This window comes from Peromyscus maniculatus, chromosome 4 (assembly GCF_049852395.1).
Source record: "Peromyscus maniculatus bairdii isolate BWxNUB_F1_BW_parent chromosome 4, HU_Pman_BW_mat_3.1, whole genome shotgun sequence".
Classification (NCBI taxonomy): domain Eukaryota; kingdom Metazoa; phylum Chordata; class Mammalia; order Rodentia; family Cricetidae; genus Peromyscus; species Peromyscus maniculatus.
The window spans coordinates 68,460,722-68,485,721 of record NC_134855.1 but is presented as its reverse complement, the minus strand read 5'-3'; the positions used below and the strand labels follow the sequence as shown (position 1 = coordinate 68,485,721).

Below are 25,000 nucleotides of genomic sequence, written 5' to 3'. Positions count from 1 at the left end.
AACTGCCAGGCTATTTCTCCAACCCGTTTTGATGTTTTAAAAAAATATATTTACTTTTATTTTATATGCATGAGTGTTTTTGTCTGCCTATACCACGAATGTGCCCGGCACCCATGGAGACCAGAAGAGGGCGTCAGATCTCCTGGGAACTGGAGTTACAGGTGGTTGTGAGTCACGATGTGGATATTGGGAATTGAACCCAGGTCCTCTACAAGAGCAGCAAGTGCCCTTAATGGCAGAGACATCTCCAGCTTGTTTTCTTCATTTATGAAGACAAGTCTCACTAGCCCAGGCTGGCCTCAAACTCAGAATGTTCCCGTCTCAGCCTCCAGAATGCTGGGATTACAGGCACATGCCACCACTAGTGGGTATGTGATGTGTATGTATTTGTGTGTGTACATGGAGGCCAAAAGACAACCTTGGGTGTCACCCCTCATGAGCCATCCAGACAACACTCCCTCACACACACTGAAATGGAGGTTCTCACTGTCCTGCAACTCACCAACTAGGCTAGGCTGGCTGGCCAGTCAGCCTCGGGATCATTTCTCCAAGGCTGGGATTTCAAGTGCATGTCATCATTCTTGCTTTTTTTTTTTTTTTTCTAGACAGGGTCTCATTTTGTAGCCCTGACTAGCCTTGAACTCACTAGAACAGGCTGGTCTACCACATCTGCCACCATGCCCACCATGCCCCCAAGAAAAGCAAGGCCCTTACTGACTGAGCTATCTCTCTAGTCCCAGTTGGTTAGAATCTGACGCATCTTCTGCCAGTATAGGGTTCAGGCTTTGCATCTGGAGATCCAGACAAGGATTCTCAACCCTCCTCTCAGCCTCAAGAGTCTAAGCTTCTGTTCTTGTTCTGCAGTTTTGTTTTCTTTTTCAAGAATCCTGGAGGAGAATGGGTTTAGTTGTCCTTGAACTATTTCATTGAGTTTTGTTTCTGGTACACCTACCCACTGCCCAAACGGGCCAAACTAGACATTGTGGTTTAGACCCAGATCTCTTGTCAATCAAAAACAAGTTTCTTACTTTTCTCATTTTTCTTCTACTTGTTCTTTTGGGGGAGTAGGGGATGGCGAGGGTGCTGCTGCTCCACTCCAAACTGAGACTGTATTGTTTAGGTATGGTTGGTACCTTGAGTGGGAACATTATTCTAGCAACAGTTGAGGCTTTAGAAAATCAACCATTGAAACCTGAAACCAAACTCTGCAAGTACATAGCACTAGGACTAGAAAGTTTCCTACTTTAACTGGAATAACATACCCAGAGAACCTGATGGGCTCCTTAGTGTCTTATTCTAGCCTCGACATACAGCAGGTAAACTAGGAGAATTGGTTTTTGGTTGGTTTTGTTTTGTTTTTCAAGACAAGGTTTCTCTGTGTAGCCCTGGCTGTCCTGGCACTAGCTCTGTAGACCAGGCTGGAATTGAACTCACAGTGATCCACCTGCCTCTGCCTCCGAGTGCTGGGACCAAAGGTGTGCATCACCACACCAGCAGAATGTAGCTTTTTAAAAACTGGAGTCTGTGCATGTGTGGGGCTGGAAATATAGCCAGTCCTGTTCTGGGATTTTTCATACTGTGTTTTGCCGGTCACCATCATTGCAAGGCAAAGTCAAGTTCTGTGACATGGGAGACCTCAGTGAACGAAAACAGAAGTAGAAGATTCATGGTATACATGCCGTGACAGAGTTTCTGGAGCCTGGAGATGTTACTAATGATCACGATTGTGATCCTGTCTGGACAGGATCTCAGGCAGCTTCTATCAACCCAATGAGCTGCATTCAAGATGAAACCGCTCTGCCATCCTTCCTCTAGAGGAAATCAGGGCGACATGTCAGTGAACTCTCTCATCTTGACCTGTGTTCTTGAGATGAGCTGAAACTCCAACACAAACCCTACACCTTTTTATCCCTTCATGGTTCATACATCTCTGAAGATGTAAGAGGTGATGTCCCCAAGTAGGTTTTCCACAGCATGAGTCTGCCAGATAGTGTAAGTGCAAGATTAGTCATGACTCCAAGCCAGCCGAAGTAATTAAGAAAAGCTAAATTTATATTAAATTATCATAAAGCCCTAAAACACTGAACATAGTGGTTAAATAACTCCAGAAAGTCCAATCTCTCCAGTAAGTAATGTTAAAATCATTACACATGAGCATGGGAAAAATCAATTCCATTAGTTTAGGACAGAGAGATTTTGCCCTTTGTACAGAGTAAATCAGTGCTCAAATAGATATTTCCTCAAATATGTCCTTTCTACATTCCGAACAGCCCAAGTGCAATAAGAACCTTGCCCCTTTCCACTCAGGAGAATGCTACTCTTCTTGGTTTTTTTTTCCTCCTCTCCAACTATGAATTTAAAGACTCAAATGCTGCCTCATTCAGCGTGAAATGTCCCTACTTCCTCTTAGGAGTGGCACTGTACTTTTTTAATTGGTGCACTGGAAAAGGCCTGAGAACAAGACTAATGCTTTGACATCTGTCTCCTACTCCTGTAACTAACCAGAGAAGATTTGATCTTGTCCTGTTTTTCATGCATATGCTTTGCTGCTGATCTCTGAATAGCAATAACCATGAGAGATGTTTTAAATCAGGAAAATTCCCCTAAAAGCTCTCCCCTCCATGCTCAGCTCCTGTCAGTCTCTTCTGTGCCTCAGTTTCTAGAGAGAAGTGCCTGGGCTTGCTCTGGATTGGTTCTTACTGCCTTTCTTCTCCTGGCTCGCCACTTTGCATCTTCCTTGGCCCTCTTCATCACTGGACCTGTGAGACTGATGGTGCCATCAGGATGGATTAGAAAAAGCAAACCTAGACGCCCCTCTCTCAGAAGTGAAGAGCCGGGAAGACATTTTAGGGCAACACAAAAAGGTCTCAGCTCTGCTGAGAGAAGCCCTTGGTCGAAAGGAGCATGACGCAAGTGGTGGCAGTTTAGTGTGGACAGTGGCTGGGGAGAGTTGGCAGTGAGCTTTTCCACCTTAAAGTCCCAGGTTGTGTCCATGAACTTGTGTCCCTGAGCACTTGAGAATGAACCTCATAATACTTCTCCTGGGCCCCTGGGTATCTTGTCTCTCTCTAGCTGTTCTTCCTGACCATTTAGGAAAATGTCTAGTCATTCTTTGAGAGGCTGTTAGAGAATTGCTTCTCTTAGAACCCCAGAGAATGGGAGAAAGAACAGTGAAGCCCATCGGATACTGTGCTTAATCTATGCAGAGCTTCTTAAAAGTCTTAGAGGTCTAGTCTCCAAGGCCCACCCGCTGTTCACTCAAGCTCACAGCATAGTTAAAGGCTTAGGAAGAGTACTGGCCAGCAGCAGCACCAGGAGGGAGTTCCTATTAGTGAGTTACCATGACAGGAGCCTCCAGTTATCCAAGGTAGAATTGGCCCCAGACATTCCAGCAGGAAGAACAGCTTAAGCCATACTCACACTTCACCTGTATCACAGCTGACAAAGCTGTGATTCCTGGGTGAGAAGAATGTCCACTGCCAGCAATGGACAAGACACCAGGCCTCAAGTACCCCACACAAACTTTTCATCGTTACCAACATATGAGGCTGGAGGTTTCCCAAACACCCAGACCAGCTGGGATGATTTTCCCCTCTCTCGACCTCTATCCATTACCCTTTACCTGTGACCTCCAGGCCCAGCCCCTAGTAGGCCAGTTCACAGAGAAACCATCATGTCAGCTGTGCTGGGGAAGAGTCTTACATCATCAATTGCATCGGTACTCTGGGGCAGGGCACAGAAGGTGCCAGAGGAAAGAGAGATGAAGCTCTATGCTGACCAGGAATCATGCTGAGCCCAGTTTCAGGGGGCCCAGGATGGAGCACAAGAGGTGAGGTTCACAGTAAACAGGTCTAAATTCTTGAGATGTGCCCTCATTACTTGTCCCCAGGTAAGTTGTGGACTCAGGTGAGTAACAGGTTCTAGGGGGGCTTGGAAGCAGTTTGGGGTGGGAGGAGGAAGATGAGCACATGGGAAAGAGGCCTGCTGTTATGTGAGCACAAGGATCAGAGGTCCACAGAGGAGAAGGAGCGGGCAGGCAGGGAAGAATGTGGCCCCTTAGACCTGGCTCTCTGAGGAGAGCTTGCGTTCATGTTTCCAGCCCGTGTCTGGCAGAGAGCCCCGTCTTTCGGGCGTGGCTGCAGTGTGGACACTGCTACACTCAGACTGCTCTTCTTGCAGCAGCTGCTCTGTCTCCGTGTCATCTAGGGAGCCAGAGCTGGCCTGGATGGACACTGTGTCTGTCTTCATGCACACGTGATCCCGTAGAAGGCCCCCCCGGGAGCTTCGCAGTTGCTTGAGGTCATCCCATTCAGCATCATCTCCAGAGAGGAGGCAAATTCCCTCTACAATCTTGATCTTCTCCTTGGTGTAGTTGTGGTCAGGTCCACCCTGGGGTGGAGATGAGACACATAGTCAGTTGGCATTCTATAAATGATTTCACGGTAAGCTGAAAAGGGAAGCAGAGCTGAACTGAAGTGGCTATGGAGGACACAAGCCCCACTGACTGGTCGGGAGGGGAAAACCACGGCTTCTGGCCCTGCACCAGCCATTTATTAGCGATGTTATCTTGAGCAAATACTTAACATTTCTAGAAGCCAGTCTTCACATCTGCAGCGTAGGGGAATAGCAGCAGCTACAAGTCACACCGGTTGTGGTGAGGGTTAAATGAGGCATTTCATGGGATGCAACAGTTAGAGCGCTGGACACAGGGTACACTAAAGCACGTTAGTTGTTGCTGTATTGCCACCATAGGTCATTCCTGGGTCATCACGCTGACATAAGTCATCAAAAACAATTGGCAAGAGCAATCCAGCATGCATGTATTAAGGATTTTTATGTCCTAGTTTGCTTCCAATGATCTTTTTCATTGTGGTAGGAATGTTTAGGAGGGAAGATATGGGGAGTGGGATTTAGAAAATCCTTGTATTTGTGTTCGTAATGTCCATCCTTGAGACCTGGAAACCTAGAACTCTTTTGGGGAGGATGCTCTGGATCTGCTTCTACGAGCCACGGGAGCGTTCCCAAGCAACTCGCACCACTCTAAGGACAGCTTTGACTTCTGCTCAGGTTCCTTCTCTATGTCCTCTTCAAGGGCAGCCCCACCCTGACTTGTGGGGGATTCTAATTATCCTACCACTCCTAGGAGCAAAAGGGCCATCGTAGCTCGGGTTCTGTCCCCGGAGTAGCATCCATGGTCTCCAGCCATTGCTTTCTGTTAGCAACAGTTCAGTTCCACAGGGATTACTAAGGCGGAGACTCTGCTAGGGGCTTGAGGATCGGCTCTGCCTATAGGAGCCCCTCTCGATCACGGGGAGACAGAGGTAGTTTGCAAGCACGCATAGAAACTCCCCTTCACCCAGCACACCCTCTGAGCTGAACTTAGTGTGAGACAACATGCAGGCCCACTGAAAGTCCTCATCACAGAAATGCACTGGGTAAGTAGTCGGGGAGGTGGGGTACATAGCAGTGGTAGTTCTGGAGACAGCATTTCCTTTACACACAGAGAGCAACAGGTACCTGAAATCAGGAGGAAATCAGAAGAGAAAGGGCGAAAGGCTATCAGAGGGGGGGAAGAGCTGCTGAGGAAGAAGCAGACAACAAAAGAAGGAGGTCACACAAAGGAGGAGGCCAGGAGCGCCGGGTCTGGGGAGCGTTGTCCGAAAAAGCCCCCTTGCTTTCCAAGGGTATAGCCTCACCGTAGAGGGATGACCACCCCAGTGAGGGAGGCACCCATAAACCTGGAAAATCTCCTTCAGCATAGAGGAGTGACCACCCCAGTGAGGGAGGCACCCACAAACCTGGAAAATCTCCTTCAGCATAGAGGAATGACCACCCCAGTAAGGGAGGCACCCACAAACCTGGAAAATCTCCTTCAGCATAGAGGAATGACCACCCCAGTGAGGGAGGCACCCATAAAGCCAGAAAATCTCCTTCAGCATAGAGGAATGACCACCCCAGTGAGGGAGGCATCCATAAAGCTGGAAAATCTCCTTCAGCATAGAGGAATGACCACCCCAGTGAGGGAGGCACCCATAAAGCCAGAAAATCTCCTTCAGGGAGATAAGATACTCACTGCCACTGCTTTCAGACCTAAGTCTTCTAGCCTTGCTTTTACTATGGTCACCCAAAGATTCTAGATCTCTGCAGAAACCCAAATAACACTCAGTTTTCCGTTCGCTGTAATTTTCAACATGGTAGACCAGACAGCGCACAGTCCTTACTCATCCACTTAGGCAATTCAGTCATAATTCCTCTCTCCTGCTCCCCAAGCCCCAGAAAAAACTCAACAGATGTTTCCACCGTTACCTCTTTCTTATAGCACAGTTGATTATACATGGCTGGTTTGGGAACTGCTTCAATTTTCACTTCCTGGGTGGAAGTTCGGTAGGAGGGGTTGCTGTAGGTCAGGTTTCCCATCCCAGGGTCCGTGAGTTTAGATTTTCTGTGTCTTCAAGAGGAAAAATTACGCAGAAATCAGTGGAGCTCTTCATAGGAATGATACTGGGGGAAGCTGTAAGCTGTGTGGGAAGCGGCCTCTCTGCAGGTCCTGGCGACCCTGCCTCCTGGCACTCACACCCTCGAGTGTGGGCTGGAGCTGGCGACTCACTTCTAATGAACCCATTATGCAAAAGCACTAAATACTAGATTAGCCTCCATCTTGAACGGCGCACCCTCCCTCCCTCTCATTCTTTAAAGAAACTGCCATGTTGTGAGTTGTTTTATAGGTAAGTCCACAAGCAAGCAGCAGGCAAGGGAGATCTCCAACCAACAGCCAGTAAAGAACTGCATCCTGCCAACAATGATTTGAGTAGATGTGGAAGGATATTTTTCCAGTCAAGCCTTGAGATAAGGTCGTAACTCTGGCTGTTACCCAGATTACAACCTGTGAGGGACCTAGAAGCAGAGCGCACGGTGAAGCTGCATCCAGATTTCTGATCCACATGAATTGTGAGGCCATGAATGGGCATCATGTTAACTCAGTGCCTTTTGGGGTTACTTGCTATGCAGAGATGGATCTTTGTTCTAATCCTACCTCTGTGATCTACCAGCTGGAATATGGGTAGACACAATCTAATCGTTCTGAAGCTCAGATCCTTGTCTGTAAAGTGAGGACTAGCACCTCTGTTACCAGGTGTGCTGGCTAGGCTCATGCACAAGCTATAGTCATCTGCAAGGAGGGAACCTCAACTGAGAAAAATGAGTCCATAGCAGTGGTTCTCAACCTGTGGGTTGTGACCCCTCAACAAACCTCTAGCTCCAAAAATATTTACATTATGATTCACAATAGCAGCAAAATTAGAGTTATGAAGTAGAACAAAAAATAATTTTATGGTTGGGGGTCACCACAACATGAAGAACTGTATTAAAGGGTCACAGCATTAGGAAGGTTGAGAACTACTGGTCTGTAGGATTGGTATGCAAGCAGGCAAGCTGTAGGGGATTTTCTTAATTACTGATTGATGTGGGTGGGCCCAGCCCATTGTGGGTGGGGACACCCCTAGGTTGTGGTCTAGGTTCTATAAGAAAGCATGCTGGAATCCGGGTGTGGTGGTGCACCACCTTAATCCCAGCACTCTGGAGGCAGAGACAAGTGGATCCCTGAGTTTGAGGCCAGCAGGGTCTACAGAGTGAGTTCCAGAACAGCCACGCTACACAGAGAAACCCTGTCTCAAAAAAATAAAAATAAAATAAAATAAACCAAAAAGAAAGCAGACTGAGCAAGCCGGAGGCGTAATCCAGTCAGCAGCACCCCTCCATGACCTCTGCATCAGCTCCTGCCCCTGAGTCCTGTTCTGACTTCCTTTGATGAGAACATTGATGTGGAATCAAAATAAACCCTTTCCTCCCCAAGGTTTTGGTCACAATGTTTCCTTACAGCAACAGAAATGCTAAGATTACCAAGTTAGGACATGGATACTGTCCCATTAAAAGGCAAGAGGTATTATTATTATCAGATTATTATTTTCAGTGGCAGCTGCATTATTAGATTATGATTTTCAGCAATGGCTGCAAAATTCAGATAGTTTTGTTGTTTGCCACGTTGAGAGCACTGGGAAGAAAATATAAAGAAAAAGGCACACGAAAAGATCCTCAATGGAAAACGACACATCGTGCCTTCTCAAAGTGATTTCTATCGAGCAATGCTATGCCAACCATGTTCGGTGAAAGGTTGTGCTTGTGTGAAGGGAAGACAGTTTGCAATTCCAATGGTTGGCGGTAGAGAGGAGTACAGAAAGTCAGCCACCCAGTGAGGAAACTGCTGAGGTTGCGGCAGAAGAAGAAGAATTAGGTTTACACTCTCTCCTTCTGCTACTCTAATCTGGAGCCCAGTAGTGAAACGAGGCTGTGTGGAGGAGTATTCAGCAAACTGCGGAGCTTCAAGAGAACCCAGAGAGGCTAACAGGCACCAAAGAATATGTCACCCTACAGCAAAGCTGAGGTTACCTGTATAGCATCAAAGCTGCGATCACCATCAAAATCAACAGAACACTGAGGAGCCCACCGACGGCGTAGCCGATGTGAAGTCCTTCCCCTAGGAGAACAGGGAGGTAGGAAGCAAGAACAGTTGACCACCCTCTAGCTGTTGCTGGTGTGAGGGTGCCTTTTATCTGTGTGGGGTTGCACATTGTCTGAGGAGGGTGAAGGTCACAGAAGCAAGGTGCGGGAGATGGGTGGGAAGCACCTCCAATCCCAGTCTGACCACTTACTTCCTATGTGACGTGAGGCAAGATGCTTAACTTCTAAGTGTACATTTCTCATTAGTTCACCGTAACTAGTGGAAATTAAATGACAGCACACACTATACATATACAGAAGCCCTTCCAATCTGTGGTTTCTCTTTCTCTCAGTTACCCATCATCAATGACAGCCTGAAAATAGTATTATATTACAATGAGAAATTGAAATATTTGGAGAGAAAAGAGCAATGATAGTCATATAACTTTATTACAGTAGATTGTTATAATTGTTTTATTGCATTATTAATCACTGTTGCTAATGTCTTACTTGACCTAATTTTAAAAGTAAACTTTACCATACCATAAATATTGTGTGTGTGTGTGTGTATATGTATATATATGAAAAACGTAGTGTAATAGGATTCAATACTCTCTGAGGTTTCAGGGTTCAATGGTGAGTTTAGAATGGATCTTTCATGGATAAGGAGGATGTGTTGATTACTTCTTTTTTTTTCAACTGGACACAGGCTAGAGTCATTTGAGAAGAAGGAACCTCAATTGAGAAAAAGCCCCCAGTTAGCCTGTGGGGGAATGTTCTTGATTAGAGATTGATGTGGGTGAGCCTTTCCATGGGGAGGGTAGCTCCACCCCTGGGCAGGCAGTCCTAAGACAGGATTTATTTATATGGAAAGCAGGTTGAGCAAGCCACGAGAAGCACACTGGTAAGCGGTGTGTCTCCTCCATGGCTTCTTCTTTAGCTTCTGCTCTGACTTCCTTCAGTGATGGAGTATGACCTGAGAGTTACAAGATGAAATAAACCCTTTCCTCCCCACATTGCTTTTGGTCGTGGTCTCTGTCACAGCAATAGAAACCCTAACTAAGACAGGACACCATAGTATTCACACTACATGGCATATAATACTTATCAAATGCCTGGCAGGTACACTCTAAGTGGTGACTCAGGATTATTATTTCTGTGGATTGAGTCAATAAAAAGAGTTCATCAACCCCGTAAGACTCCTCACAAAAGCTAGGAAAGAAATGAGTGGAGACTTAGTCTATAAAGCTAGGTGTGATGGTATACCCACACCATACTCTCAGCACTTGGGAGACAAGAGGCAGGAAGATTCAGAGTTTGAGGCCAGCGTGGCCTAAATGTTATAAATAGTCTGTTTTAAAAACAAATAAACAGAAGAATCTTTTCCAGAACCTACCTGGAGCAGCAGGTACAGCCTCATTGGAATGTACACAGAGGCCCAGCTGGGCATCCCTTTCAGAGCATCTGTGGGGCGTAAAAAAAAAGCCATGAAGCTGGGCGGTGGTGGCGCATGCCTTTAATCCCAGCACTCGGGAGGCAGAGGCAGGCAGATCTCTGTGAGTTCGAGGCCAGCCTGGTCTACAGAGCAAGATCCAGGAAAGGCGCAAAGCTACACAGAGAAACCCTGTCTCGAAAAAAAACCAAAAACAACAACAACAACAAAAAAGACATGAAGGTTTCTTGTACTCAAAGAGATCCTCACCCTCTTCCAGGAAAGGAGGGAGGGCTATGAACAGGGCTTCCAGGCCTCAGAATCTACCAGGGAGTCAGGGAGACGGCTCAGCAGATAAAGACACCTGTTGCCAAGCCTGATGACCTGAGTTTGATCCCTGGATTCCACATGATAGAAAAAGAGAACTGACTCCTGCAACTTGTCCTCTGACCTCCCTCCACATGTGTTGGGATATACGCCCCCCAAATGAAATAAAAACACAATGTATTAAGCCAGGCATGGTGGCGCACGCCTTTAATCCCAGCACTTAGGAGGCAGCAGTAGGTGGATCTCTGTGAGTTTGAGGCCAGCCTGGTCTACATAGTGAGTTCCAGGGTAGCCAGAGTTACATAGTGAGACCCTGTCTCAAAACACACACACACACACACACAGAGACAGAGACAGAGACAGAGACAGATGTTTTCCAGCTGCTATGCCACGTTTAAATATGTTTTCAATTATATGCCTTTAAACGTAGCAGTTCTAGAGTGAGCTAGACAGAATTCTAAGGACACCAATTCAAATCTTTCTTAGACTACAAGAATGAATGGGAAACAGCTGCTAACCAAGCAAATCTGATTGGTTACCACAAGGTTAAAAACATTGTTTTTCTTGCCTCCATTCTTTCACAAGGGAATAAGCAAAACAACCAGAGGGAGCGGCCCGCTGGTGCGCTGCAACGCTCAGGAGGAAACTCTGGCGTATTAGGGCGAGCAACTGGAGGCACCTCCCAACGGCCTTGAAAAAAAGCCCTACAGACAGCACAAGAGCACCTGAAGCCCAGATACAATGAATCTTCAACCGGAACTCCAGTGAGAAAGGCCTGAGGGAGTGGCAGGGTGAGCAGCTGTAATCCCAGCCCTTGGAGGATCCCAAGTGTGAGGACAGCCTAAGCTACATAGTGTCCCCGTCTGGAATAAAAGTTCAGGTGGGAGGAGAGGGGGGCTGCATAGGATCAGGGCATATATTATGAAATTGTTAAAAAATAAGTTAAAAAATGGAAGAAATACTAGTTATGGTTGCTATTATTATTTCTTCAATTATGGGACACATGCATATGAAAAAGGGCTTATTAACTAGAAAAAACATACAAGAGACTGTTTTCTTTTAGCACCTCTGTTCTGCTTCGTTATGTGGGAAGGGGTTTTTCTTTAAAGTTATATTCCAGCTAACACACTTAAATAATCAAAACATTTATTACCATAGGCTATAAAGAAATAACAAGGGAGGCTGGGCGGTGGATCTCTGTGAGTTCGAGCCCAGCCTGGTCTACAAAGAGAGTTCCAGGACAGCCAAAAAACCCTGTCTCGAGTGAAAAAAAAAAAAAAAGTAACAAGGGGCTGAATTCTATGCGCATTAAAAAAATAAACAAAACAAAACAAAAACAGAGGGCCCAAGGAGATGGTTCCATGGATAAATTTCTCGCCAGGACTAAGTTTGGAGTCCCAGTACCCACATAAAAAGCTGGTTGTAGCAGCCAACACTGGTAACCCCTGTGCTGGACAGGTGGAGGAGCCCTGCAGCTTGCTGGCCTAGATAGACAGCTGGTGAGTTCTAAGGTAAGGGAGAGGCCATGTCTCAAAAAACAAGATGGGAAGCAACTGAGGAAGACACTCCACAGTGACCTCTGGCCTCCACATGCACGTAGGAGCATGTATGTGCACACACAGGGGGGGAAAAGTCTGAGGAAGGTCCAGATGTTCCCCAAATAAACCCAGGAACTAGGAGTGTAGCTCAGCAGTAGAACACCTGCCTAGCATGTGCAAAGTTTATTATGTATAGTGTTCTGCCTGCATGTATGCCTGCGGGCCAGAAGAGGGCGCCAGATCTCATTACAGATGGCTGTGAGCCACCATGTGGTTGCTGGGAATTGAACTCAGGACCTCTGGAAAAGCAGCCAGTGCTCTTAACCACTGAGGCATCTCTTTAGCCCCTGACTATATACAAATCTTAGACTTTGGAGACACTGAGTTTAGAGTACTTATTTTGGAGCTATTATTTCTTCTTTCAAAACTGAAGTCAGGTCATTTACTTTTTAAGCTCTAGTTGTTAGCACGTTAAATTTAATAAAATATATTTTATGCTTGATTTGAACACAGTATATGGCTCTATTTGCTTATTTGATAAAGGGGTGTGTGTGTGTGTGTGTGTGTGTGTGTGTGTGTGTGTGTGTGTGTAACTGGGACAATGCTCTTCTACCAGCAGGGCAGGGTGACCTGAATCCAGACTCCCAGTCTCGTATCGACCTGACCCTCCTTACCTTCCTGCCCCCTCCAGGGCTGTGCGGGTCCTGGCGGTAGAAGAATGCAGGGTGGTGGGCAATGTGTTGGGTGGCACTGGGCTCCTTTCACTCATGCTGGTAGCTCTGGGAGCGGGAGGCGCTAGGCCAGGTACTGGAGAGAAAAGAAGATTGGAATGGGCAGCTAGAAACCAAAAATGGTTCAAGAGTAGCTGCCAGACGCCTTGACAGAATCTTTCAGATTCCCTGACCTTAGGTACTCTCATTTATTGCTATAAATTAAAAAAAAAAAAAAAAAAAAGACTTGGATTTAGCATTAGTGATTCTAAAAAAAATCACTGGCTCACAAAGATTAGGAGTAGAGATGATCTGATGATCTCTAACAAGACATCAGGAGTCCAGAGTTCTGTTCTAAAAAGTGCCAGAGGCCAGACAAAGCCAGGCCTGAGCATCACAAAGCCCAAGTACCCAGCTCATTTACATTATACCACTACGATGCTACCTAAAAGGAGAGAGTCGAGGCTGCCATCCCCCTCCCTTTCCAAGGGCCCTGCTGTTCCAAGAAGCTACTCCAGGGACTCACCAAGGGAGCAGGGATGACTGTCGGGCTCATCAGGACAGGCACACACAAAGTCGGAGGCTCTGGCAAAGCAGAGGTGGGTACAGCCACCATTGTTCACACCACAGGCATTGGTCCCTGGAGGCAAAACATATGTGTCTGGTCTGAGACAGAATAGGGTCTCCCAGTCTCACACTTCTCAAAAGGGAGGAGATCCAGGGCTCTCCCACTCCCAGGACAATAGAGCAGGAAGGGGATAATCACAAGGTTTTCTTGTGGCTCTAATTATGTTGGCCACTAACAGTCCTTGGGATGACCAGAGCCAGTCCCCGCTGAGGGAAGGGGCTCAGTTCCCAGGGGCCCACCTGTCTGCCGCTGAGGGGACACCACGATGATGTCCATGAGTCCCTCCACATTGGCCAGCACTGTCTCCTTGTTGCGGCCCGAGTACTTGTCGACACGCTGGATGGACTTGGTCTGCCAGTCTGTCCAGTAGATCCACCTCTCCTGCTACTCAATAAAGAACCCAAAAGAAGAAGTAGTCAGGAATCAGACCCCAGCGCCACTTCTGTGTGTCAATGTGTGCTCTCCCTCCGCTGAAATAAATGCCTTCTGCCTCTGACCCCAGATCGGTTCTGTGGACTCCCAGACATTCAGGAAGTCTCTCCAAATTCATGAGTACATTCTCCCCTCTGCTCTGCACCATGCAGCTACTTCCACATGGAGTTTGGACACTAAGCAGTAAATTGTTTGTGTTTCTGTCTGTTCCACACTACTCAGTTTGTTTGTTTGACTGACTGTTTATCGGTTTTGTTTTGGTTTATTGAGGCAGGGGCTCATGTAGCCCAGATTGGTCTCAAACTTGCTATGTAGCTGAGAATGGCTTTGAACTCCTAATCCCCCTGCCTCCACCTCCCAAGTGCTGGAATGATAGGCACACCCTACCTTGCCTAGCTATGTTTTGTTTTTTTGAGATTGAGCCCAGGTTAGCCTGGAACTCATTTTGCGGCTCAGGCAGGCCTCACACTGCAGAACCTCTTGCTGCCAGGTGGTGGCAGCAGCGCACGCCTTTAATCCCAGCACTCGGGAGGCAGAGGCAGGGGGATCTCTATGAGTTCGAAGTCAGCCTGATCTACAGAGTGAGTTCCAGGACAGCCAGAGCTACATAGAGAAACCCTGTCTCGAAAAACAAGCAAGCAAACGAATGAACAAACAAACAAAGAACCTCTTGCCTCTTCCTCCCAAGTGCTAGAGTTAGAGCCGTATACCTCAGGCCCAGTCCAATTCATTTCTTCAAGGACAAGAATGTGGTCATCTGAGTCTGTAGCAACCTATGCTCAGTCCTCAGTCAAACGAATGAAGAGCTCACTACCCAGCAAACAGGAACCCAGGCTCTTTTCAGCCTCAGCTGTTTTGGTCTTTTTGTTCAGAGCCCTGACTCCAATCTGCTTATTTCTGTGGACAGTTTCCTGACCATGCATTGGTGCTAAGCTTCTCAGCCAAGGGTGAAAGGAGAAATGAAAGTATTATTCTCTTTCTCCTCGGTGGTAGAATGGTAGAGATTCTGGAGGACACTTGTAGACTGAGAAAATATATTCAGTATTAGCCTATCTTCAGGTAAACCTGATGATACACAATCCAGGGCTAGGCATGTAGCTCTGTGGCAGAGTGTTACAGGTTCAGTCCCTGGCATCAAAAAGAAACAATGAGATGGCTCAGAGATTAAGAGCACAGGCTGCTCTTTCAGAGGTCCTGAGTTCAATTCCCAGCAACCACATGGTGGCTCATGGTGGATCTGGTGCCCTCTTCTGGTCTTCAAGGACACATGCAGGAAGAACACTGCACACATAAACAAAGAAATCTTTAAAAAAGGAAAGAAAGAAGGGAAGAAAGGAAGGAAGGAAGAAAACAGAGTGAATGATGTTTGTCAAGTAGATAGAATGTAAGTGTCTAAGAATCTGTTCAGACTCAGCCTTCCTTATCTTATCCCAAATTATCTTTTTCCCTTTTTTTTTTTTTTTTGAGACAGAGTCTCATATAGCCCAGACTAGCCTCGAACTAGCTATGTAGCTGAGGATGACCTTGAACTCCTAATCCCCCTGCCTCCACCTCCTAATAGCCAGGGAATTACAACCATATGCTACTACATAGTTCCCTCAGGTTAACCTACTGTGTTGAACTTCCCCAAAATGACGACTAAGAATAATTGAAATGGTTACATGCGATGGTTAATCTCTTTTTTTGAGACGGGGTCTTATGTATCCCTTTCTAGCATGGCCTTGAACTCACAGAGATCCATCTGCCCCTGTAAGCCACCTCACCTGACTTGATGGTTAATTCTTGATTGTCAAGTTGAGGGCATTTAGAATCACCGTGGAAACAAACTTCAGGGCCTGTCCCTGAGGTTTCTGGGTAAGTTAATTAAGGTGGGAAGACTCAGTCTACACGTGAGTGGGCTGAAGTCTTAGCCCGAATAAAAAGGAGACGGGCAGCTGGGCGCAGCATCCGTCAGCGTCCATCTCCTGACTGCAGACACGGTGACCAGCTAGCTGCCTCCCGCTCCTGCCACCAGGGCTGCTCTGATTGGATGACCCCGTGGACTGTGAGCTGAAATGAACCTTTCCTTCCTTCCCTAGCCAGGTGACTTGTCACAGCGATCACAGAGTGACTAATAGAAGGCATTTAGTGCTCACTGTGCTCCGGGTCCTGTGCACACCTGCCGCACACTTTCGGAGAGCGTTCTGATTAAACTGCTTTGTTTTGTAGGCGACTGCAGCCTGCAGAGGTTCTGTGTCTTGTTCAAAGTTATCCAGTTATTTACTCCGGTAGGCATCAGGGTCAATGTGAAGGTACTCAAACATTTACCAAATAAATGTCTAAAATCACCTCTGGCCTTTAGCCATTTTAACCATCTTTAACTAAGTGAGCTAAGAGCACAGCAGTAGGATCAAGAGGGGAATGCATCAAACTGACACATTCCCGGGCCCAGCCATCACAAAGCGATTTCTCTAGAGCCAGAGCCCTGGAACTGGCATTTAACAGCTCCACCGCTGATTCTGTGCACCTCTGAGAGCCACATGTTCAAATGATGGAACTTGGAAGTGCTGGGCCAGGATAGCAGAGTACCCCAGGAAACACCTCGGTCAGGGAGGCCTAGTTACCTCTCTCCTGAGCCAGTACCTGTGTGAGGGCAAAGGGGTGGGACACGTGGCTGACCAAGACCTGCCGCAGCTTCCCGCTCAGGTCAGCGCTCTCGATCCGATCCAGATGGGCATCGACCCAGTAGATCCTGCAGAGAAAAAGAGAAGGGTAGCACATGCATGCATGGGTCATCAGGGGCTCTCTGGTCCTTCCTGAGCTGGACTGACAGGTGTTACGCAGAGTCAGGAAACATCCCTTTCCCGTGAGTCCCAGCTGAAGGAGATGCAGCTCATACGCGGGGAGGCCGGAACTGCTCGGCAGAGACCTGGAGACTCCAGGCATCTTAGAGGAACCACCCTCAGCCTTTCCTCTGGTGATCTGATCACCCTTCAGATCCTATCCAGACAGCTAAGCCCAAATTTTTACAAATGGTCCTCAGAAAGAGCGCTCCGGCCATGTGCTCCTAAGCAAGGTTAAAAGAAGAGGGTGCCCTACCAACTCCCCAGGTGACCTTAGTTCTTTTCCCCTGCAGGCAGGAAGGAGAAGACACCCCCCTCTGCCCTTCACATTTTCACATTTGTTTTTGTTGTTGTTGTTGTTGTTGTTTTTAATCTAGAGTAGGAGGTGCCAGTTCCAGAGCCTGTTGCTTCCTCGGGTAAGCAACAAATCTAAGAAGCAGCCCCTAAGTGGATGTGGAGAATAGGACACACTCTGTCTACTAACATTTATAAATCAGGGTCCTCAAACACTTGTAAATCGAGGAGACCAAACCCCGCAGAGGGCCCAGGGCTGGATTCGACAACTCCTGGGCTAAGACTGTGTTGTCTCATCCTCCTCATAGTTTCCTCTTCCCCGTCTACCAAGGAGCTTTCCATCTTTTCTTTTCCCCATGTCAATCTCTGTCCTCTCCTTGACCCACGACATTTCCAGGTGGCTGTTTGGGCCAGGGTTCTCACCTGCGGGTATCATAGTCCAAGGTAAGGCCGTTGGGCCAGCCTAGGTCTGTGTTGATGAGGACCTTCCGCTCAGAACCATCCAGGTTGGCCCGTTCGATCTTGGCAATGTGGCCCCAGTCTGTCCAGAAGAGGTACCTAAGACACAATAGTGCCATTGTCACAGAGCATGGGGAGACGGTGCCAAGAGGTTGACAGAACAGAGTGGACACACCAATCCATTAATTGGTAAGGACCATCTAGGAGCTTATCTTCTACCAGGCCCTTCCAGCCTGGATCTCTTTCCTGCTGGGCATGAACTTACCCCTTTCTGGGGAAAACAGCAATGGCCCGGGGCTCGTCTAGACTGTTGTTGATCAGCACTTTGCGACAGGAACCGTCTAGACGAGACGCTTCGATGGTATTTCTTCCTGTATCTGTCCAATACAGGTTTCTGGCAACCCAGTCCACGGCCAGGCCATCAGTGGTCTTCAGCCCGTGTCCGATAACAGTCTCCATGTTGCTGCCATTCAGGTCCGCTCGCCTTGGGGACAATACAGGATTGTGTGAGTAACCAGACTGACCAGAAATAATACCCTGGAACTCCTTGTAAGTGCCATAGACAGGGATAAACTAATGTTCCTCGGCACCCAGCATGGAGAATGAATGAGAGAGTGAATTCTTCGAGTGTTTCCTTCAAACTGGAAGTAGTAAAGGCTTTGAACGCATGTTTTACCGTAAGACAAATAAATAATATATTCACGTGTGAATGTATCTTTGTGAGGACACAAGGATTGCTACCTGGGGGTGATTATGAGACAGGTAGATTGAGGCTGGGAGTGTAGTTCAGTGGCAGAGCACTGGTCTTGGGTTCAGTCTTTAGCACAAAACAGAGTAAAGATAGAAAGGAGCCGAGCAGTGGTGGCGCATGCCTTTAATCCCAGCACTCGGGAGGCAGAGGCAGACGGATCTCTGTGAGTTCGAGGCCATCCTGGTCTACAGAGTGAGTTTGGACAGGCTGCAAAGCTACACAGAGAAACCCTGTCTCGAGAAAAAAAAAAAAAAAAAAAAAAAAAAGCTAGAAAGGAAAGGTTTACCAAAGCCAAGATGTGCTTTTACACAGAGACCCATGCACCGTGGGTAAGGATCATGTCCCAGTCACCTGGGGGATTTCTCTAAATTCTACACACCACATGAGATCCTAATACACCCTCAGGAGAACAAAGACCAAGATCTCTACATCCGGTCTAAGAATTTCTGCCATGGTAAATCACTTGTACTGGTATGACATCATATTCTTGAGTTGTGTTGAAATAAGAAAAGTAAAAAGTAATAAAAACAATAGCAAAAGAATCACTCAAAACAACTGTGTAAAGTAATAGAAAACTTATCATTGGGCTAAGGTTCCTATACTATACTGCAATATAGATTCCAACTTTACATCTGCCTTGGGGGATTCTTAGAGTTTCCCCACGGCCTGGCACTAAGTGTGGATGTTCCATGTTCCCAACTTGGCATTACGATTATTTATTTAATATACAAGGTTTCCATTACATACATACATACATACATACATACATACATACATACACACACACACATATATACATGTATATAATGTGGGGGCTCATGTAGCCCAGGCCTCAAACTAGCTCATTATATGGCCAAAGATGGCCTTGGATGTCTGCTCCTTCTGCCTCTACCTCTCTGGTGCCTACTTTAGGCAATGCTGAGAACCAAACCCAGAGCTTTGTGCATGCTAGACAAGCACTCTATAAACTGAGCTACATCCTGTTTATTGTGTTTTTGAGACAGGAGATTGCCATATTGTCCTGGCTGATCTTAAACTCACTGTCCTCCTGCCTCAGCCTCCAGAGGGCTGAGATTAGAGGTGGAGAACCACCATAATCAGCTCTGTTTTTATTTTTGGAGACTGGGCCTTGCCCATGTTGGCCTCAAACTAGTGATCTTCCAATTTCAGCCTCCTGAGTAGCTTTACAATTGTTAGACCAGCAAACAAGCAATAGAAGCGTGGCATAAGCTGAGCGGTGGTGGCGCACGCCTTTAATCCCAGCACTCGGGAGGCAGAGGCAGGCAGATCGCTGTGAGTTCAAGGCCAGTCTGATCTACAAAAGCTACAGAGAAACCCTACCTTGAAAAACCAAAAAAAAAAAAAAAAAAAAAAAAAAAGAAAGAAAGAAAGAAAGAAAGAAAAAGAAAAAACAAGTGTGGCGTGCTGTGAAGTGGTCAAGACTATAACTCTGTGTCTAAACTGCCAAGGCATCCAGTCTAGTTAGCTGTCAACAGAGAACATAACCTCACACCTGACTATGCAGAAGCAGGTTTGTGTCCCCTGCTGGCTTCAGTGACGCTCATACCTGATAACATCCAGGAACACATCTGTGTAGTAGACCTTTCCATCCACACTGTCATAGTCTAGGGAGATGACGTTGTTGAGCCCAGGAACAGGGACATGCACATCTGTGTGGTCCTCGGTGTCCAGGGAGATGCGCCGAATGGAGCCTCGGCTAGAGAAGAGCAGGTAGGTCTCTGGGGAGGGATCACAGGTCTTCCCGTCCCCCTTCAGCTGGATGCCAGTGGGGCAGGCGCAGGAGAAACCAGAAGGCCGAGGTAAACAGAGGTGGGAACAGCCACCGTTTCTCGAGCCGCACTTATTAAAACCTGGTGAGAGAGGAGCATCGTGCTTTCATGCCCAGCCTGGGAGGTGGGCAGACTCGGTCATGAAGGACCTAGTTTCTTATGACTGACTCTTTGCCACTTTTAGTGACAAGATTCAGGGTTAGACAGAAGTGCGAGGTAGATAGAGCAAGTGTCTCTGAGAATTCTGAAGGTAGCAGCATCATAGACCTGTGGTACCAGTCATACCCAGAGGGAAAAAAAGACTTATCCTGGAAGTGGGACTCAGGAAGTCCCTCTGACTGGAAGTAATTCTGTGCCCTGGCTATATCCTGCTTTGCCATGCCCCAGAAATCCAGAGGCTCTGACGCAGAGCCCTGGGGGTCTTCTCACCCAGCGGCTGTGCCCGGTCAATAGCTTGGATGTCCATGAGGCCTGGCAGGTTGGACCTCACCAAGATGACGTTGCTGCCTGTGTTCTTGTCGGCCCGGTGGATGCTGCGGGTCTGCCAGTCGGTCCAGTAGATATAGGAGTCAAGCAGAGTGAGGCCATATGGGTGCTGTACTGGTGACACCAACGTATGCCGATTGGCACCATTCAGGTCGGCCGCCTCAATTCTCTGTGGAGGAGATTGTGGAGAGGTGGCTCTTAGTCCACCGGGAGCCGTCGCTGAAGAGCCTGGACAGATCTCGTCCATCTTCCCAGGCTCCCGGGAAGCAGTGCAGGGCTCTCACCTCAGTGTGGGCATCAGCCCACAGCAGTTGGGAGCTGGCCTTGTCCACAGTCAGCCCATTGGGCCACCCTAGGTTGTTGTTGATGAGCACAGTGCGATCTGAACCATCCATTCCAGACCGCTCTAACTTGGCATTCTCTCCCCAGTCTGTCCAGTACATGAACCTGATTGAGGAAGTAAAGCAGCTGGTTATTCTAACAGCTCCTGCATGCTGTGAACACCTGCAGCACGTCAAACATATGGTGAGTTCCTGCAAAACGCCAGATACCTCCCATGCATTAGCTCACTTTGCAAGGGTGGGTGACAAGTTATGCATTTTTATTGTCACCCTTGCTTGACAAGGGAGAAAGCTGATAAGGATCAGAAAGTTCAAACATTAGATCCCCAGTGAGGAAGCTAATACACATGAAAGAATCTAAATCTTGATCTTTGTACATGTGCACCTGTGTATGCCGGTGCATGCACATGTGTGTGCATGTGAGGCTTGAGGCCAGAGGTGGACGATCCTCAGTCAATTTCTACCTTTTTCTTTTGAGATAAGATCTTTCACTGAACCTGGAGCTCACCGGTTCAGCAAGACTGGCCGGCCAGCAAGCTCTAGGGGTCCTCCTGTCTGCCTCCCCAGTACTGGGATCATAGGCACATATCACTGTACCTGGCTTTTTATGTGGGTACTGGGATTCCACACTGAGGTCTTCACGCTCGCGTGGCGAGCACTTTCCTACCTGCCGCATCTCCCCAGCCCTTGACTCCTGTCTTCTGATGGCAAGGATCGTGCTTTAAAGCTGTACACTATGCTGACACAATAAAGAAGCTGCAAGGGAGCGGAACAATCCTGGGTCAGGGGTCGGCCTACAGTGACCTCCAGGGTTCACAGTGCTCCTGCAACGCGTCTTCCACTCTGCACCCTGACCTATCCATGGTCCCAGCTAAGCATGGTCCACTCAGCTCTCCAGGGTGATAAAGCCAGCTCTCACCCCATTTCGTGGTACAGTACAATGGCCCGGGGACTGTCAAGGTTCTGCCACACCAACACTTTCCGCATAGACCCATCCAGGTTGCCAACTTCTATCCGATTGGTCCCTGTGTCCGTCCAGTACACTTTCCGGCCGATGGCATCCACTGCAAGTCCATCTGTGGTCTGCAGACCTATAGGATGTCAGAAGAACACACTGACCCCTGCCTTAAGGCAGATGGGACAGTCCGCTGCTCGTTAGCCAGACAGGTGGCCCTTGGGCGGAGGGGAAAGCTCACCTGTGGTGATGATGTCCTCATGCTGTGAGCCATCCAGGCTGGCACGACTGATCCTGTGCAGCGTGCTGTCAGACCAGTACACTTTTCCTGAGAGGGAACGCTAGACTCAACCCAGGCCCTGCCTGCCCACAGTGGCACCCACACCTGACCCAGAGCCTGAGACGTGAGGACAGAGCAAAGACCCCTGTCGTCCCAAACGGGAGAAATGGATGGAAGGGGAGGAAGGTCATAGCGGGACAGCTCTTGGCAAAGACAGAAAGAGCAGATGCTAAAGGCGAGAGAAGGAAAGGACAATGACAGCTTTTGATCGGGCACAGAAATACAGGTGGGAAGAAGAGTCACACAGACCTTCCAGAGGGTCCACTCCGATGGCAATGGTGTTCTTCATGGTCATGTTGATTGGGACCACCACATCAGCAAAATAAGGGATATCCAAGGAGACCATGCGCACATCGATCCTCCTGGCGAAGATGAGGAAGCTGTTCATGCCTGCCCCGGGGGAGAGAGGAGGAGGGAGAACAGTCAGTCTAGGAGAGCCACTGAGAGGATCTGGAGGCAGGCAAACTGAAGCCCCAGAGTCTGACACTATTGGTCTGGTTGTGTGATCCTAGGCAAATTACTGAAATTACTTAAGCCTCAGTTTTCTGTTCTATATAATGGGGATAATAACAGGATGACTATGAGAATTAAAAGAAATAATGTACATACACAAAGCACTGAGCACTAGGCTTCATTCGTATGCATAAATGGTACTTCCCTTTTGGGGGTAGGAGAGCTTGAAAAGGGGTGTCATATGGCCTAGGTTGGCCTTGGCCTCATTGTGTAAATGAGGAGCGTCTTCAACTCCTGATTCTCCCGGGATTACACCTCTTTGTTTATACTATGGAAGGAGGGCTGGCAAGATGAGTTAGTGGGTGACAGTGCCTGCCACCAGGCCCGATGACCTGAGTTCAGTCCCTAGGACCCATATGGTGGAAGGAGAAAAGAGACTACCTCAAGATATCCTCTGGTTTACACACACACACACACACACACACACACACACACACACACACACACACAACATTAAGCGTGAGTGTAGCGGCAGCCCTCTTTGAAAGACCCTTTTATCACACGAAGCTTAAGAAAAGTAGAAAAGGGGCCCAGAAAGCTTCATTCACAAGCTAAGAGGCACTCAGATTCTTTAGGAGGTCAGGGTTCAAATGCAGTCTACCGTACAGATCTCCTAGGAGAAACCTTGACCCCTAACGTCTGAGTAGCCAGGCCTTACTCCTGGGACACTCCCATAAGAATGACACACAGGTCCTGTGCTCACAAAAGTGGCACATCTTTTACCGAGTCTGTGCAGAAAGTGAAGAGTCTTCTTCTAAACGAATCATCATATTATAATTTTGCAACAGCTCAAACTGTTGAGACAGGACAGTCTTTCTCACAATAGAACCTGGTCTCCATCCTTCTCTAAGCTCCCACTCTCTCTTCTAAGCTTCTGGGAGGAGCGACACTCACAGATTCTCAGATCATGCTGGAGGACTCTCGCAGAGGACGGGACAGCCCTATCTCCACCCACACAGGCGATGCCTCCACTCACCTGGTGAACACGTCTTGCCATCAATCAGCAGGTTGATGCCCGTGGGGCAGGTACAGCTGAAGCCGCTTGGATTTGGGGACCGGAGACACAAATGGCTGCAGCCACCATTCTCCACAGCACATGGCGTTATCACTGTAGAGGGAGGGGAACTGTCAACGGGGCAGGCTGGGGCGTAAGAAGGCTGAGGGAGAGGCTAGCATCTGCTGGCGGCTGCTCACCTGGAGGCCTCTGGCGGTGGAAGACATGGATGTCCATGAGATTTTCTAGGTTCTCCTGTAGAGTCTCCCGGTCTAACCCGGTCAGCCGGTCAGCGCTTTGTATACTTTTGGTCTGCCAGTCGGTCCAATAGATGCGCTGTCCATAGAGAGTCAGCCCAAAAGGGTGGGGGAGCTGACTTCCAATCAGCACCTGGCGGGCCCCAACAGTGGTATCACACAACAGTACCGGGAGCCAGCAAGAGCTCGGAAGATCTGGGAAGCTCTGCCACAGCAACTTCCTGTGTGACCTTGACCTAGAGCTTGTCTCTCTCCGCTCCTGTCTACCAGCGCGTGTGAGCGCCTACCTGAGCTCTGTGTGATTACTGTAAAATCACATACATATTGCCAATGTGTCTGGGCTCAAATCACAAAAGGAAAATTAGCAACTTTACAATGGACCCCATCCTGACAGAGCAAGCACACATGCACGCACACGCACACAAACGCACGCACGCACGCACGCACATGCACACGCACACGCACACACACACTGAAGAAATGGTTTCATTTTAAACAGAAAGGTTAAGAAAGTCAGAGGAGGCAGCCAGATTAGAGGGTGAAGAGACACAGCTGGGCATGTTGAGACAGGCCTGCAGTCCCAGAACTGAGGAGGATGAGGCAGGAGGACCGCCCAAGTTTGAGGCCACCTTGGGCTACAGAGCAAGACCCTCAGAGAGAGGGAAGCAGGGGAGTCACTAAATGCAATGGGTTATTCTGGATTAGATATTGGAGTAAAAGAGAAAAACTTAAAATTATTAAAAGACATTACGGAAGAAAGTGGTAATGAAATTAAACAGTGTAGATTATACAGCAATATGCCAAATTATTTTAATTAAATTTATTTATTATTTACTATTATAAATAAATGTGTGTGTATGATATCTATGGGTATACTCCACAGTGTCAGTGTGAAATCAGAGGACAACCTCATGTCTGTGTCTTTGCCTCCCACCAGGTAGACGCCAAGAGAACTGGTTTACAAGCTTCTGGGGTCCTCGTCTCTGCCTCCCGTCTCGCTGTGGGGGCCCCAGGAGAACAGATACTCATGTTACTCTGTACGTTTTTTATGTGGCCACCAGGATTTGAACTCAGGTCCTCAGACTTCTATGGCCCATGCTTTTACCTACTGTGTCATCATCTCCAATCTCCGTTTTACCATGTGAGGTTCTTGTTCTTAAGACGTACACACTGGAATATTCTAGAATTATGGCAAGATGTCTCCCAATTTAATCTCAGATGATTCAGAAAAATAATTGTGTGTGTGTTTACATTTGTGTATGTGTGTATGTGTGTGGAGAGGAAGAGGGGAGGGAAGGAGGAAAGGAGGGGGAGAATGAGAATGGTACAGGAAATGTGGCAAAATATTATTCCTTATACTCTTGCCATTTTTTCTGAAAGTTAGAAATTATAACAAAATAAACAATGGCAAAGGAGAGGCAGCTTAGTCATCGGT

At 47.7% G+C, this 25,000-nt stretch overlaps 1 protein-coding gene across 1 annotated transcript in view; it reads right to left on the bottom strand.

The window, feature by feature from the left end:
- Positions 1-2,031: 2,031 nt before the first annotated feature.
- The window catches only part of Lrp4 (LDL receptor related protein 4), a 52,863-nt gene continuing 29,894 nt past the window's right edge, over positions 2,032-25,000 (bottom strand). The window contains exons 21-38 of the mRNA XM_076569984.1: positions 23,509-23,698; positions 23,291-23,422; positions 22,051-22,191; positions 21,703-21,789; positions 21,426-21,597; positions 20,450-20,612; positions 20,109-20,334; positions 19,457-19,760; positions 17,404-17,622; positions 17,103-17,237; positions 16,186-16,294; positions 13,371-13,515; positions 13,030-13,143; positions 12,468-12,600; positions 9,893-9,960; positions 8,446-8,533; positions 6,307-6,448; positions 2,032-4,389 (exon numbers count right to left, since the gene is read on the bottom strand). Of these exons, the coding sequence (XP_076426099.1) occupies positions 4,057-4,389; positions 6,307-6,448; positions 8,446-8,533; positions 9,893-9,960; positions 12,468-12,600; positions 13,030-13,143; positions 13,371-13,515; positions 16,186-16,294; positions 17,103-17,237; positions 17,404-17,622; positions 19,457-19,760; positions 20,109-20,334; positions 20,450-20,612; positions 21,426-21,597; positions 21,703-21,789; positions 22,051-22,191; positions 23,291-23,422; positions 23,509-23,698 (2,901 nt within the window). The 3' untranslated portion in view covers positions 2,032-4,056. The remainder of the gene's footprint in view (positions 4,390-6,306; positions 6,449-8,445; positions 8,534-9,892; positions 9,961-12,467; positions 12,601-13,029; positions 13,144-13,370; positions 13,516-16,185; positions 16,295-17,102; positions 17,238-17,403; positions 17,623-19,456; positions 19,761-20,108; positions 20,335-20,449; positions 20,613-21,425; positions 21,598-21,702; positions 21,790-22,050; positions 22,192-23,290; positions 23,423-23,508; positions 23,699-25,000) is intronic.